Source organism: Apteryx rowi, unplaced genomic scaffold (assembly GCF_003343035.1).
Source record: "Apteryx rowi isolate R43461 unplaced genomic scaffold, aptRow1 scaffold_79, whole genome shotgun sequence".
Taxonomy (NCBI): Eukaryota; Metazoa; Chordata; class Aves; order Apterygiformes; family Apterygidae; genus Apteryx; species Apteryx rowi.
This window is the reverse complement of record NW_020451082.1, coordinates 1114999-1131350: the sequence shown is the minus strand read 5'-3', so window position 1 is coordinate 1131350 and position 16352 is coordinate 1114999. Positions and strand designations below refer to the sequence as shown.

Genomic DNA, 16352 nt, shown 5'->3' with positions numbered 1-16352 from the left:
GGTGAAACTGGTTTTCTGACCGGCCAGTGATGGATAGTCATCCATTTGAAATATCCCTCATCTTTTGGCTTCTTTTCATCATTTTAATTCACCATTTCTTCCCATCTCCCTGACAGAAAGATGCACTACAAAGTGGTGACATGAAATAAAATGCAGTTCTTTCTTTCACTCCCTGCTTGTCATCCCCTCTCCATTTCCTTTCTTTGGAAGAGTGGATTTTTCTTACAGGGTTCTTTGCACTCCCTGTTTCCAATAAACAGTTTCTCATGCCCTATCAGCATTAGGCTACCAATCTCAGCCTCAGCTTCTGAAGAGTAAAGCAGACATAACTTTATTGTTTTGCTGATATAATGGAGATCCTATGATATTCTAAATACTCTTTTGCTAAAGTAAATGCTTCCTTTGCCCTGATCAAGGGGGCACAGTGGGGAGAAGAGCTATTTGAAACTACACAATTTCTTTTTTTGAGCCCTACTCAAGGGATCATTTTTCTGTTGGCAACACCATCCTAAATTCAAGTGCACAAGCAGTGCGTTAATGAATCAAACCTCGAGTTTTGTTCATTAAACTAAATAGTGATATTAGACTGTATTTATTGGCTTCCAAGATTACTGGTTAGACTGCTACACCACCACTCTGGCAAGATCTTTCTTTTCTTGGTATATTGTGACTCTGACATACTCAAAACCATGACAAGCTACCCTTTAAAATGACATTAGTGTGAGTACCAGGGGAAAATATACTCCAGAGCTGTAGATGACTTGATATGATTTCCTTGATTGTATCTTTTTATTTATGAGGCATAATTTATGACTGCTGAAAAGCAAACTAAAATGAGTGATGACTAACTACAGCCAAAGTAATAAATCAGTAGCGGAGAAAGAAGTGGTGATTTTGATCGAATCTATTGAATTAGCTGTTGCCCTTAGCCATTACAGGTATTGGAAAGACCTTTTAATATCTGCTTATCTCTCTCATGGGAATGTGGTAACTATCTCATTATATACCCACAGGAAACAAATTATTTAATTTTCTACCTTTTAGAGTTAAACCTGTTTACATCTCTCATTAATTACTGGTGTTATACTATGTTGTATGAAATGAACTTCCTTTAGAATTTGGTAATTTTGTTTTAGCCCCAAAGCATTTGCTTGTTGTCTTTCCCCTCCCCCTCCCCAGAGTGTGTTTAATGCTTTTGTTGTTAGCAGTTGAATAGTGAAGATGAATAACAATCTTAAGAGGCTCAAATTATCATAGTGCTAGGAGCCTGGACCTAAAATCTATCCCATTATATATTTATGGCCTCTCTAAGTATGCTAACTGAATGCTGAAAAGGGAAAAGTATAGATTCGTGGATGAGCGATTAGAAAGCACACATTTGTTTACTACCTCTTGTACCCCTGGTCGTGAGCAGACATGATACTTTTTTCTTGTTCTTGCAGAATGCTGTTCAAAAACAACTRAAAATTAGGTGCTGTGTTTCTGAAAGTTACTGACATGACATCTTGGGACTTAGCTGCACAGCCCTGAATAGAAGTCATACCCTTAAAACATCTTTCTTTCTTGGAAAAGAATTGCCCTGTGAAAACTCTATACTTATGTAAGTGTAAGGTTAGAAATTGAAGCAAACTGGGTCAAGAAACCCAAAGAAAAGCCTCAAGTAGTGCTGTGTCTTTGGGACCTTTAGGAAACAAGTGGAGAAAGACAGAAGGAATGGTATGAACTCCTCTCTGCTGCAGTTCCTCTCTCCTGGCATGCACGGAGTAGTGCTGGCATGGAATTGGTTGTGGCAAGACCAGCAGTCCCAGGCATGTGGAGTCCTTGCATTTCCTAAGGGCAGGGACCTAAGTTGTACCTGACTCTTATACACAGGAATAAGGAGTTAAGTGCACTGGCTAGCGTCTGGATTCTGTGCAAAACAGAAGATCCCAGCTGTCCTTGACTTTAGAAGTCAGCAGGACCTCAGGACTGCTGCCTTCAGATAGGCAAGCTACCACCAGTCAGTCCACTCTTCTGGCTACTACTTCTTGCCACCCTTTAGTGGAAGTGAATGAGAATGAGGTTTCTTCAGTAATGGAGGGTTTCTCATTCTCCATAGTCTGTCAGCTGCCTAAGGCTCCCCTCTGCATGAGTAGAGAGGATTCCCTCTCAGGAACTTTCCTGTTGGTCACTGTGCTTAAAGCCATAATACCTGTCACGTTGTTTGAGCCAGGTCTGAGATGTGCGTGTTGTGAGCTGGCAGGCCATTTGTGCACCCAGAATATCTGCTGCCAAACCACTGCTCAGTTAGTTGTGCTTCTTCACATAATTGGAGTTATGTGATCAAAGGATTGCTGTTGTGTTTTGGGGGAGGGTTTTTTTTTTTTTTTTTGGGGGGTTTGGGGGGGGGGGGCCAGGTACTGTTTTCTTCCTTAATTGTGGACTATCTTTGTCCTTTGAGGTGAGTTACTTTGAATGCTTTATTTTGGCAGCTTCTTCACCTTCCATTGTTCGTTACATAGATGCCACAGTGCTCACCTGGTTTATGATTCCTTTTCTTCTAGTGCTTTTCTTGAGATGCATGGTTGGAGAAGCTGCAGAATCAAATATTCAGCTGTTTCCTTCAGTTCCATTTAATGTCTCTCTTATATCTATGATTTTTTTGCCTTTAATGAGAGGAGTCATTGCTCAGCATTGCCACGGGACTGATCCTCAGTAAGTATCCAGGAAAACCTATGACTGGTATCATAGGTCAGAGTTTTAACAAGTCAGGTTCACTATGTTAAGGCTGTGGCAGTTTTCTCAGCACTTTCCATGCTGCTCCTCATGGTTTTTGCACCTTCTTGGCTGTGCTGATGAACTTGGATGTTGTCATATGATCATTTCAAGTGACAGCAAATCCCTGGTCTCTTCCAGGGGCAGAGGTCTGCGATGGCTTGTTTATGATGAAAAAAACCAAGCTAGCTTACCTGTAACTGGAATTCTCTGGTTCTCTGAATATACGATCTTCAGAGAGGTTTTCCCTCTTTCTCTCTGGCACCACTTCAAAGTGCTGTCTGGGCCGGGGGCCAGCAAAAAGATAAAACATTTTAAATAGTAACTCCTGTAGATGATTTTGGAGCCCTCTCCTGGCTTTTGGGGGACAGTGCTGCCATTAACAGCTCTACATCTTTTGGCAGGGTACTGAGCCATGATGTCAGACTTAATGCTTTTGGAGACAGTATATTCAGAAAGTCAACTTAAAAGAAACTTCTTTTGTTGGCTTTCTGCTGTGTGTGCTGTGTCATTTGATAAGTCTCTGCTTACCTGAGGTGTGATTTCTTCCCCTTTGCCCCATATGCCTGTTCTGCTCTGAGGTAACTTTTAAAAGCTTATGTTAGGGACACCAAGTAATGCTGCTGCCTATTAAGCTCTTTATATTTCTATATGAGTGCAGTTAAATATTTTTTGTGCTGATTAAGTCAGCTTTTAGAATGAATTTGTGTGAGCCCAAAAAACTTGACAGAAGTCCAAACTATGGCATTTTAGTTTAACCACGTTAACCAGGCAACAGGTTTCAATCAGCTGTGATTATGTGCTGACTTTTGAGACTGAACTTCCAATTTTAACAGGCACTCCTAATTGTGACTGCTGTTTTCTTACTGTCTGATTTCTTCATGCATTGAAGTGGCTAAGCATTAGCATTTTCATCTGCAATGAGTGCTGTGCACTTACTGTGCAGAGTCTACAAACACTGATCAGATTTATTTGGATGGCCATTCTCGAAGGGAAATATTTTTATACCTATCCATCCTTTTACAGATGGTTAAGCAGAAGCAGAGTGCGCTATGGGAATCAAGCTTAGGTCAGTGTAAATCCAGAATTTAGATCCTCAAAACTCCTGCTGAGCTGTCACTGTTGTCTCCAAATCTGATGTTACAGAGTTTCACGGATACCTAGAGATTTTCTGTTGAAACACAGCTTGTCAGGGCTGAATAGGCTGGTGTCTGTCTAGAAGGCACTCTCAGGATATGCCTGTTGGTCAGGCCCACATGAATGCAGCTGTGACCTCGGTCTCTTTTTAAGAGGAACAGGCACATGGTGCTTGGGGGATGGACTGGAGCCTCAGGTCCCCTTTATCTCTGTGGGGAAAAGCTGGGCTAAAGAATTGTGTCTACTTGCGCTCTCTCTTACTCTACCCAGTCAATCTTGAATTCATTATGTTCATGCCAAGTGAAACAGCCTCAAAGGGAGCACCAAGAAAACCAAGAACGAAGCTGGGTTGGCTGCTTGCGCACTTCCCCTCTGGAGGATGGCAGGCTTGAATCCCCTCCAGTGGAGCATGGGATTGAACATAAGTTACCTGCCTCTTGGAGGAGTCCTTTAAAACCTAGCTGTAGTATGAAAGGGGATGAGCATCCCCTTTTCCCTTATCCTAAGATGGTGTTTTAAAAGAAAGAGGCCCTGTTTTTCTGAAATAAGGCTTGTTTTCTGAAAGACAAGACTTAGGCACCTGTGATAGGAAAGGGATCAATGGAGGACAGTGTCTCCCTGCAGCCTTCAGTGAAGCATCTGCATGCCAGAAATGAATAAAATGGCAAGGTGCATCCCTCTCATCAGAATTTCCTAGACGTCTTATTCTGAGGACTAGTACTCCCATATACTACACAGGAAACCTCTGTACCTAACTTGTGGCCTTCAATTTTGCTGCAAGGAGCTTGCTAGGCAGTTGGAAGTCTGACATTGTTACACTCTGTGCTCATTAAGGCCACAGCCTGGAATAGAACTGGAGTGTTTGAACTAAGGTCAGTGTTGAGTCAACGCAAGTGGCACATTCAGAGCTGTTCTTTCTGTATGTATGTGGCTTATTTTTTTCCATAAAGATATATGCTCCTAGAAATGAACTACGGTAGGCAAATCTCTGTAGCAGCAAGGACTTAACTGAGATAGAGGGTTTGACCTATTGCAGTAAAGTGAACAGAGTTTGACTTTATGAGAAGTTCACAACAGAGATATATTAAGAGAGATATTACTGATTTAACTGAAAATGAAAGTACTTTGGCTGAGTATTTTATTGTAGAGTATCATCTGTACTTATGCAGTGTTTCACTAGACAACGGAATGAAGCAGTAACTTTGGTTTTGTAATTGGCAGAACCACAGTCTTCCAAGCCGTTGTGGTGTTTTTTGGCTTTCTTCCTTCCCCAGGCCCCTTGTGAAGGGTCCCATGGTCTTGGAAGTTAATATTGCAAGCTGAAAAGACTCCAGGGCCAGTTTTGAAGACCTCTTATTTTATAACTTCCTTTTTTTTTAAGACACAGTCTCACTGTCCACTTGCCCAGGTCTTCCACCCAGAGCAGATCACACAAGAACATGTTTTACTGTAGTTAGAACTGCTCGACATGAAAGCTTACTAAGGAATACTTATACTAAAAATCGCTCAGACAGTCCGCTTGTATTGCCATTTAGATCTATCATTCTGATTGATCACTATGTGGTTGGCTAATATTGAGCCTAATTTAACCCTATACACTCACGCATCCATCTATTCTGTCTATTGTACCTGACATTCTACAAATTACTTACTCATGCAAATGATGACCTAAGGCAACCTTTTATGATATTCGTGTTTAATTATACAAATGGTTTTTGATAAATAAGATTATACATCCTTCCATATGTTTATTCACTCCTTGATGAAAGCAAAATTTAATTTTCATGCAGATTTGTTGGAGACTGTGTTTAATAAGTGCTGAGTTTTATGTAGTCTGCAGATCACTCCGGTTTTGGGAAGCTGACAAAATCAGTAGGCATAGTTCGTAGAGACATGTGGTTTTTAATCAGGCCTAATTCAAGCTGCTAAATTTTGAAATCTTGGAACTGAAACTGTTGCCTTTGTGCTTATGCAATAAAACAAATGTTGTGAAAATAAATGAGAGGTGCTGACTTAACTGTACTTTTCAGTGGATTTTATTTGTATTATGGGTTATTGAAAATGTTGCCAGATGATTGATACATTAATATATTTTAGAGGGATGATCCTTTAAAACTTTCCAGATTTAAAAAGCAACTAGAGTTTGCCTTGTGTGATTCAGTCAGGATGAACATACCTAAATGTAACATGGGGCCAGGCTGAATTGATTGGGACTGCTTGTGTAGATAAAGGAAGTGTGTAGAAGGGAGGCAATGGCAGAACTGGATATCAGTATTTTTGTTCAGATGTCTTTGAAAACATTGTTGATACTGATCGTAGCTTCTCAAGGGTCCTCTCTATATGGTATGACATAGATAATGGTGGGAACTCAGAGTTTGGGGATCAGGTGTGAAGAAGACACATCGACACACACACTGCCTGAGACTTAAAATCTACTTCTTTTCCCTAAATATAATTGTGGGAAATACTCCATTCTTTTACTAGAAAGTCACTCACTCAATATAGGTGTTGGATAGCTGGCGAGGAGCATTTTGCATAGATGTTATTGTGCAGTGTCTTTCTCAATATTAGTAAAGATGCACTAGCATTCCTGTCTAATTATGGATGTTTTGTAAGATCAAGTCCTTCACTGACAGTTTCTCTATTTTTATGTGCCTAAGGTGTGGTCAGTAAACTCTGCAGGCCGGACACCAAGTGGCTGGTCACGCTGCCGGACTGGCCCTGCCCCTCCTGAAGGCCTGGGACCCCCCCTGTTTCACACAGTGACATCCACAGTAGCCGTAGTGAACATCAGCCCTCCTCTTAAGCCAAATGGGTTAGTCAGTATCTACAGGCTGTTTTCTAATGATACCAGAGGCACTGATGTGGTGGTAAGTACTATATAAACTATTTTTGTACTTCCGTTTGAAATATATTTTTAGCTTTGACGGTTTTGTTCTTGCTAGGTGTTACAGTTTGTTACAGACTTTCTTCCTCTCTTGCATTCTCTTTTTTTTTCCTGCTCTGCAATGCTCTCTTCTGGACAAAGCAGGACCAACACTCTCACTCAGCTAAATGTTACGCTTCTCAAGAAACTAACCTCACCATTCAAACCCCTCTCACTTGGTAATATGCTGTGACAATGCGGTGAGAATCCCAAGTATTGTTCAGGGATGGCTAACTGTCCAAATGAAATACTTCCAGACAGCTCCTGCCAGCCCAAGTGGTTCAGGTGGAAACTGTAGCCAGTAAGAAATCGGTCATGTGCTTTGGAGATCATAGAGTTCTGAGTTCAGAAGAGAATGCTGTACATGAATTGCCCTTAAAATCTTGCTTGTTATTAAGAAGCCCTTAGGAATAATGCAAGCAGCAAGATGACTTTTTCTGTCTTTGATGTCTCAGCCTAGACTGTCTCAAAAGATGTTCTTAATGGTGACTTGTAGAGGGGGATCTTAGCTGTTCAGGCAAATCTCAGCAAACCACTTCCTTACATAATCTCTGTTTTTTTGTGTCCATGTACATGTCAAATGGGAAATTCCATGTGTAATTGCAGAGTCAGTGTCTTCTCTAGCTTGGGAATCGCTGCGTTGGAGAGGCCCACAGGAGAGATTCTGAAGGGTTCTGTATCATCCTGAAAGGTTTCCTCATTTTTTAGGTGTGCCTGGCCTTTGGACCTAGGAGGCTTCCCGTTCACTAGCGTGGGAGCTTGGGAGCCAAGAAAGAATGGCTTTACATATGTGTGTGATAGCAGACTGCTGTTATTTCTTTGTTTTTGCCCAGGAAGGTTTAACAGATATGAAGAGACTGCAGCAGTGCTGGAGATGCTTTAGCAGGGCTGAGGTGCATCTTGGGTTTTCCCCTGAGACAGAATCACCATCAGGTGTCCAGAAATGACCAAAGTCAGCTTAGCTAGGAAACCTGCACAGCTTCATTAGACTTATAAAATGGGGGGATGTGGGTAAAGTGTAGGGCTGCAGAAGGTGCCTGGAGATGTACCACCAAATCAATGCAAAATACTTGAATACCTTTTGCCTGTAACATGATCTGTTTGCCTTTTACGAGTAGATAAATGTTTTATCTGGTATGAGGGGTTTTTTCCTTGTCCCATCTTGCTTTGCTTGGGAGTGCTGGGGACATCTTCCCAAGTCGTCAATGCTGTCCATGAATTTAAACTGCTTACTGACTGAACACTACACATTTATTCCTCTCAATGTCATTGCCTGCGTCTGTGTCACATTCAGCCAGCTCATCTCACTGGTACCTGTATGGCTTTCCATTTTCATCCCCTCATACCTGCCATGCTGCTGTGTTGTCTCTGGCACTGACATCATACAGTACCAAGTACTTTCTTTTGTTTGTTTGACTCACTCCTTCCTATTTTCTTCTGCACTCTGCTGAATCAGGTGCAGCCAATGGAAGCAGGTCTTGCCTCTTGATGGTGTTTTCTGCATATTTTGATTACTTTGGCTTTAGAAGCTATACCCACAAATGACTATGGCTGAGAGGTGAAGTGGCAGTTTCTGCAAGCAGTTTCAGAACAAGAACACAGTTTCCATTGTCAGAACTGTGAAGTCTCCCTTATTGAGTGTAGGAGAGTTGCCTACAAGCTCATTGAACACCATAGCTGTTTGAATGCAGGGCAGCATTGCATTGGCCCTCAGCTCAGAGGCCACCCTACTGCAAAGTATGTTATCCTATCATGTAAACTTCATACCAGACATTCCCATCACTCTTGCCAATGCTGTATCCTGTATCCAAGCCAAGGAAGTCTGTGGGATATGCATGTGTATTTGCTACGCTGACTTACCATGGAGCCTTTTTCCACATTCATTTCTTTTTGCTCCAATACCAAAGTCCAAAGTTTCTCCTTAAATATTTTCAGTTTTTCTGTCTGAGAATGACACTTACAACCTGACATACAGTGGTTACAGCTCAACTCAAGAGATTTGTGAGGCCACTGATGGCATGGGCTTTCTCTTTGAATGGTACCCCTTTTAACTTTGTAATAGGAAGAAAATGAATACAGAGTTCCCAGTGCACAGCAGCTGCATTAATGTCAGACTTAGCAGACATGCAGAACCTTGTGCCCTTCTTCTGGAGTTAATTCACCCCATTAACTCTTGCTTAGTAGTTATGCCACTTGAAGCTGTGTAAAGTTCCCTCTTAAATTTTATAGCTATCAGAAGGGACTGCCACCCAGCAGACAATACACGGGCTAAAACCTTTTACCACATACACCATTGGTGTGGAGGCCTGCACCTGTTTCAACTGTTGCAGCAAAGGACCCGTTGCCCAAATCACCACGCAGCCAGCTCCACCCTCTGAGCAGCCCCCTCCGCAGATCCGCACTGTGACCTCTAGGAACGCCTCTTTCCAGTGGAGTGCCCCACAGTCACCCAACGGCATTGTCACCAGGTAGGACCTGCAGCCCAGCTGAGCCTTCCTGAATCAGCTCGGGGTGGTGGCAGAGCAGTTTTCCTGAATGTGAGCTGGAATCGCATAGCCAAGAGCTCTGGTCAGTCGTGACAGCTATGCTGCTCCTTCCCAGTGTGGGTGATGATATCCCATGTGGCCTAAATTCCATCCAGGAGATGTTCACTCGCAACAGTTGCTTTTCTCCTCAACAGGCTATTGGGGAGATGGATGCAGAGAGAAGGGACTCTTTTGTTATGCCCCAAATTGTCAGTCCCCAAAGCCAGGTATGGGGAGGCAGTGATGAGGTGGGAGTTCTGGAGGTCTCTGGCTGCATCAGCCACTACTATGAGTGGAACTAATTGCCTGACAGCTGTGTTTGCATGGCCAAAAGGTTGTGAGAACAACTGGCAGTGAAGGGACAGCTGCATCTTGTATTTACTAAGGCAAGTCAGCTATCTGATTTGCAGAACTGAGCAGCAAGGTAACAGGCATCAACAATCTCATTGTGGCTATGAATGACAACCGTGATTGTCTGTAGATATCCTACAGCTGGGGCCAAATTCTCCAAGAGAAAAACTGGCATCAGGCCCATCTGTTTCTGGTAGCCAGGCATAAAGCAGCTGGGATGAAACGGTCCTCACTGGTTGTTTGGCTATTATATAATTAATACTCTTGATTAATCAAAATATCAACCTTCTTCTCAGCTATGAGCTCCATGTGTATATGGCTTGCCCCCTGAACCTACAGCCTGCAGTAAAGACCTGCAGTCCTGGCCCAACTGAAGTGAAGTATACAGGAAAAGGACAGAGTGCCAACGTGTCCAACCTTGAGCCTTACACAACTTACAACCTGAGAGTTGTGTCTTACAATTCTGTTGGCAGCAGCGCCTCGGAATGGATTGGTTTCACTACTGAAAAGGAGCGTGAGTATGAGAAATGATTCACAGATCAGAAATTCTTGTTTCTGTTGTAGGAGGCTGACTAGAGCCAAAGAAATCTGCCCCTTTGTGAAAGCTGATGTCCCTAAAAATCTGCTCTTACATGTCTCCAGTTACCATGCCTCTGCTGCCAATTCACTGGAATTCTGCTCTGTGGCTTGACTGCTCATTTCCTTAAGTATATTTCGTTGCTCATCATTTGAGTTTGCATCCTCTGTCTTCTGTGAAGAGGAAACCTTTTATTTTATTGAGAATGGGCAGCAAAGTTATAGAACATAAAATATTGAAGCAATACTAGAAGACTGACATGCAGTAATAAAAAATGTTGCCATAAACAATCCCTGGGAAAAGTGGACATCTTAAAAGAGACCTGGTGATTCTTTTCAGGAATAATCTTACTGTCCTAATTCAAGCCAAACTTCTGCCAGGGCCCATGGGAGTTTTACTTGGATTTAATCTGAATGGATCCTCAAGTAAGAATTTGTTACTATCAAACAACCACACAGTACTTTATGGTCATGTGGTGATCTGCATGGAAATTAAACATGCAGGACTTGTGCCTACAGTCAGAATAGATTTTACCATCAAAACTGAATTTGTAGTAGTCTAACATCAGCTTTTATTGAAAAGATCTATGGTGCTGTAGCTAGAGTCATTCTATAACAGATGAGATGGGCATTTCACCTCAGCCTGCCAAATCAGGACAGAGGATGTTAACTTTTTATCATATACCCTGAGTGTCAGGATTTCAGAATCACCTTTCCAGAAAACCCTTTAGCAGCAATTGCTAGTTCTGCCTAGTAGTTATTAAAATGTATCTATCTATCTGCTACATTGTGGGGGATCCTCAGCTGAAAATCTGGGGTGGAACAGCCCCAGATTTTCTTTAAAGTGATCATTTAAAAAAAGGCTTCATCTCTAAAGCTGTGTTTTGTTAAATTGCACGCTATTGAGGTAGAACATTATAACAAACTCTTAAATGGAGAAAATTCATAACAACCAGGTATCCAGAATGAAAGGGTTTGAAAGCCAGTTTCTAACCCCTGCCCACTGGGTCTGCAGCCCTTCTGCAGTCTTGTTTTTCTTGCCTCGCTGAACTACTCCCAGCCTGTTCTCCTGAGTCAGTCTGAAGGTCTCCTTCTTCTTGCCTGGAAGACTTGATTTGGTGAAATTGGGCAATTAGCAGCAAAGTGCAGCTGGACAAGCTGCTTTCTTATGAACAAACCAGCACACAGCGGGCACATGGTTTAATGACAAAGGCACAAGAAAGCACTGCCTTAAGTCTTTTGTCAGCAGGCTACTGAGCCCAACTGATGAACTCTTCCTCCCCAAAGTGAGTTTTGTGGTTCTGTTCTCTCTGCCTGCTGTCTGCTCTTGCTTTTCTGAAACACAATGTTTTCATGTATTTGCATACGTTAAAAGATAATCTTGGGCAATATCTTGGGGCTTGCAAAAGCATTCTTTCCTTAGCCAGTTTGGTTTCCACAGCCAGGTATACTGTTAGGTACAAGCTGAAGGCATACAACCTCCTATATCTCCCTGTCACCCCTATTAAGCTGGGGTTTAGCTTATACAGTTTTTGTGTTTATGCCACATGTTGAAAGGCAGAGGAAGGGAGGTGTATGCTTTGATTGTAAAGATATTATGAGACATTTCTGATTTCTCGACGTAGAGGCTGGCATGCCGGGGCAGCTTTCTCTTTTATCCTTGCATCTTCCTCTTCACGCACATGTATGTGAGAGCGAGCGAGCTTGTATCATTTTTTAGTCTCTGTCTCTATGCTGTATAACTTAGAGTTATGCCTGTTGCCTAGAAATGAGCTTTTTCCTTCTTCTGCAGCACCGTGGTACAAAGCTCCATTCTCAGTTGTCAGCAATTTATCTACCATCCACATAGACTGGAGCCGAACTTTTGTACTGAATGGACGCCTGAAGGAGTACGCATTAACTGAGAGTGGACAGCGCATCTACAGTGGCTTTGACACTGAGCTGTATTTGCCACGGACATCTGACAAAAGTCAGTTTCAATTTCCTATATCTTTCTCTCTGTGAAATACTGTTGGGCTAAATTAATATTATTGTGTGCTAAATTTAAGAAATATCTCTCCATAGCCACCCCAAGCTAAGAGCACAGGAGACACCTGTCACTTGCTAACTGAGTGCAACCCCTCTGTTTAAAAATATCAAAAAAAAATCAAAACTGCTCTCATGCATATCTGGGCTGTAGAATAGGGGAAGAAGCTGGAGGAGTGAAATCTAGATTCTACCAACCAGATAACCAAGAGCTTGGTTCAGAGACGCTGTGAGGTTCATTTTGTGGGCTTTGTTCCTGCTCTTCCTCGTAAGTGGAGAAATGAATGGAAATCTAGGAAACAGCTCTAGCTGCCTACGACTACCCTCTGAATCTTTGCTGAGTGCTCTGCCCCAAATCACTGAACTGCATCTAAGCAGATGCTTGAAATGAAACACCTAGGAGCTAAGCTTCCCTTAAATGTTTTACTTGGCTGGGTGATAATGCTTTGGTTCACTGTGAGAGTTTTCCCAAATCCTGGACTTTGGCTGCAATTCCACCTTTCAGGGTTGAAAAAACATGGAAGTCATCAGCCTCAGAAAAGACTGTGGAGCCTGATTTTTTTCTTTAAAGCAAATCAAGTCAGCAGCTCTTGGAATCAGCCGTGTTTTGAATGGTGGTTTTTGTTTCAAAAATTTGTGGCCTTTAAAATACAAGCAAACTCTGACAACGGGGGAAAAAACAAGAAAAGATATCTTCTGTTTTTAAATGCTTTTGTGGTATTTAAGGGATTTCATTGTTTTTTTATTATTTCTGGATTACTGCAATGATGCTAATAATTTTTTTTTTTTAACTCAAATGTTCTTAACAAGTCTGAATCAGCCATGAACTGAGTATGAGGGATTTGGGGCACAATGATGAATAAATTGAAAGTTGCTAATTGCATGTCATTGGAAGAGGGAAGATTGGGTGGTAAAATGGGAATATGATTTGTGGCAACATCATAGTGGGGGCTGCTTATGATCTGCCATAGTTTATAGTTTAGAAGTTTAATACCCTGGTATAAGGGATTATGAGGCTCTGATGTGGGGCTTATCTGGGTTATGTGCTATGCCCATATATAACTTGGCTTTTCTCAGACTTGGCTGCCTCTACTGGTGGATCATGGTGAAAAAGTAGCACCTAAAGAATTTTCTTTTCTCCTGCTGATACATTTTCCCACCTTTTTGCTCAGCCTTTTTCTTTCAAGTGACCTGTATCACTGATGAGGGGACCGCCATGACACCAGTCATCAAATACAGCACTGGAGATGGACTTGGTAAATACATGAAGAAATTATCTAGCACCTACTGATTTTATGTGATTGTGGTAGGTATTTGATATGTAGTACATGCCAGACAGAATGGAATCTCATCAGTAGATCCTTAGTGCCTTAAGTATAAGGTATGCAGATAATGTGTCTTTTTTGCCATGGATGAATTTCAGTTTCTTTACATCATGATCAGATTCAGATCCTTTCTGTGGCCTTGTAATGGTTTCTTCTTTTATTTTCACACAGTCAATTAATTTGCTCCCAAATGTAGTGCTTTTTTTGTAGTGTATAGTATCTGTTCTTTTTCAGATTTTTAGCTCCAAATTAAGATTATATTGAATTCTAATCCTTTCCTCCCACATTCCTCCTTAGTCTGACAATGAAAATACACATCCTCTCTTCTTCTCCCTGTCCCCTCAACAAGTCCTTCCATCCAAAGAAAGAAGCAAAGCACCAGCTCCTTGTGTATGATCCTTCAGCCACTTATGGTTAGCAGTTACACCTGGGACGTGTTTCCCTAACCAATTTATGAGAATGTCACATAAGATAGTGTCACAAGTCACACTGGAAAGACCAGGTTTATAGCACTTACTGTTTTCCTGCTGTCCAGGCTCTTTGCCTGTTTCATGCAATTGAAGTAGTTTGATGTGATGAAATCCAAGTCAGCTGTTGTCTATTGTCTTGTAGATGCCAACCACAAAAAAGTTTCAGTTTCCCATCTCCTTAGTTTTCTGGGAAACAAAGTTAAGCGGGAACCATTTCCTGTCCTCATGTATCTCTCTGACATTGCTTTTGTTCATTTATTTATTGGTTGAGTGGCCTCTTGTTCAGCATCTTCTTAAAACAGATGGGCCTTGTCTTTGCAATTACTTCTTGCACAGGAGTTCCATCATGTCCCTTTTTGTGATCTCGCTCCATCCTCCTGCAGAATTTCAGGCCAGGCTGCAGCAGAGATGATGTAAAATGTTCCCAGTTGCTCTACATCTGTCACCTTCCACAGTCAGTTCCTTTGTTATATTGACTGCTGGTTGTATCCAGAGTATATTGCCAACTGGATCAGCAGCGCAGGCAACTTGCAGCGGAGGCTTGCAAGTGAAGATGATGGGAATTCTTTAGCAAAGAATCTGGATGCACATGTTGGGTTGCAAATAACCAGGAATTCCTGTCACTGAAATTTCTGATGCTTGTGTCATGTGTGAGCAAAGCCAAGTGGCTGATTTTTTCTAATAAGCTGGGGAAGGAAGAATAAGATATTTCATGTTGTTTTGTTTTGTATTAATTTATCACTAGTTTCTGTTCAGTCTTTCTCCCACTCTCCTTTTAACTGCACAGGCCTGCCACCACACAGTATTGGCAATGTGCTGGAGAGAGAGAGAGAAAATGTCCTCTCTCTGTGCCTCTCTGAAATTACTGTAGTCGTTTTCACTCCTCAAGGTTACTTGGAGAACCCTTTTTTCCTTTTTTTTTCTTTTTTTTTTTTTGCATTCCACCTCCACCGCCTCCTTTCTCAGGAGCTGCTGATGCAGTGGTGATTTCCAGCCTGAGCAGCAATGCCAGAACTTTAAGCAGGGTCTCTTGAGGGTAGTAAGCTTTTTATTATAGCCCGCTAGCATATTGAACCATTATGCCACCTTGAACATAAGTGCAAATAAGCACATGACAACAAACTGACTTAAATTTCTGCCTAATTTATTAGAGAGAAAAGGGATTGCATATTGTTAAATGACTTTCTCAAATAACATTCCATTTCTCCCCTACTCCCTCTTGATATTTACAGGTCTGATCTTGACGACACCTGGAGAGAAGGACAAAGTGGAGGCCAAAAGTGCAAAATTCTACAATGAGCTGTGGTTTGCAGTGTTGATGGTAGTTCTAGGTTTGATCCTCTTGGCTATTCTTCTCTCCTTAATTCTTCAAAAGAAAGTCCACAAGCAACCCTATGCACGAGACAGACCTCCTTTAGTTCCGCTCCAGAAAAGAACATCACCAATGAGTGTGTATTCATCAGGTGAAACCCATGCGGTATGTTGGGCAAAATGCAATGTTCTGCACCCCTCTTGTTATTCTTTTATCTGGACGTTTTTACCTCCATCATTTTGTTGCACTCTTGGTTAGCAAAGGATGGCTGTCCAGGATTGGAAAGGGGCTGTCTGGTCTACCTATGAAGGTGTGAGGTATCCTCACAGAGAACCCAGCTACAGGCATTTAGTCCAGAAAGATTCCTGCAGCACCTGGTCTGCAGGACCTGAAGTGTTTCTGATGCCTTATGACAACATTTGGATCTGTAGTAACAGAAAGATCCAAAGCCACTGCTGCCCACTTGATGTTAGCTGTTGTCTGCAGTAGAACTGTGGAGAAAAGGCCTGTGTAAGCTATGGCATCTGGAAGGTAGGTTTTCAAAGAGGCATGCTGGGAGAAAATAGGTAGTAGAACATACTTTTCAGAAGAACTTTTTGTGTGGACCCAACTGTCTGTTGTGAATGGCTAACCAGGATCCATTTTGACAGTCTTTTCCATGAAATGTTCCTGCAAAAAACAGGACTTAGGAACAGAGTCTGTCTTTCTAGTGTCCACACACCATCCAGCTGGAATGCTCTAGGATGAGCTCCTTGCTAGGAAGATTTGGGGGAGAGTGAGTCTGACCAGGGAAAAGCTGGGAACCTTAACAAAGTGTGCCTGTGTGTATGCATGCACACAAAGCCACATCGGGACCACCAGAGGGATGGGAGAAGGACTGCTGGTGAGTGATAAAAGGGAAGGCTTAGCATCTTTTTTATTATAGCAAGTTATAATTCTGTAAAAAAAAAA

General features: G+C 42.0%; 1 protein-coding gene across 1 annotated transcript in view; it reads left to right on the top strand.

The window, feature by feature from the left end:
- Positions 1 to 16352, top strand: part of USH2A (usherin) — a 408708-nt gene that overhangs the window by 386448 nt on the left and 5908 nt on the right. Inside the window, exons 64-69 of the mRNA XM_026088840.1 lie at positions 6552 to 6761; positions 9047 to 9285; positions 9990 to 10207; positions 12062 to 12238; positions 13467 to 13550; positions 15322 to 15566. Coding sequence (XP_025944625.1) covers positions 6552 to 6761; positions 9047 to 9285; positions 9990 to 10207; positions 12062 to 12238; positions 13467 to 13550; positions 15322 to 15566 — 1173 coding nt within the window. The remainder of the gene's footprint in view (positions 1 to 6551; positions 6762 to 9046; positions 9286 to 9989; positions 10208 to 12061; positions 12239 to 13466; positions 13551 to 15321; positions 15567 to 16352) is intronic.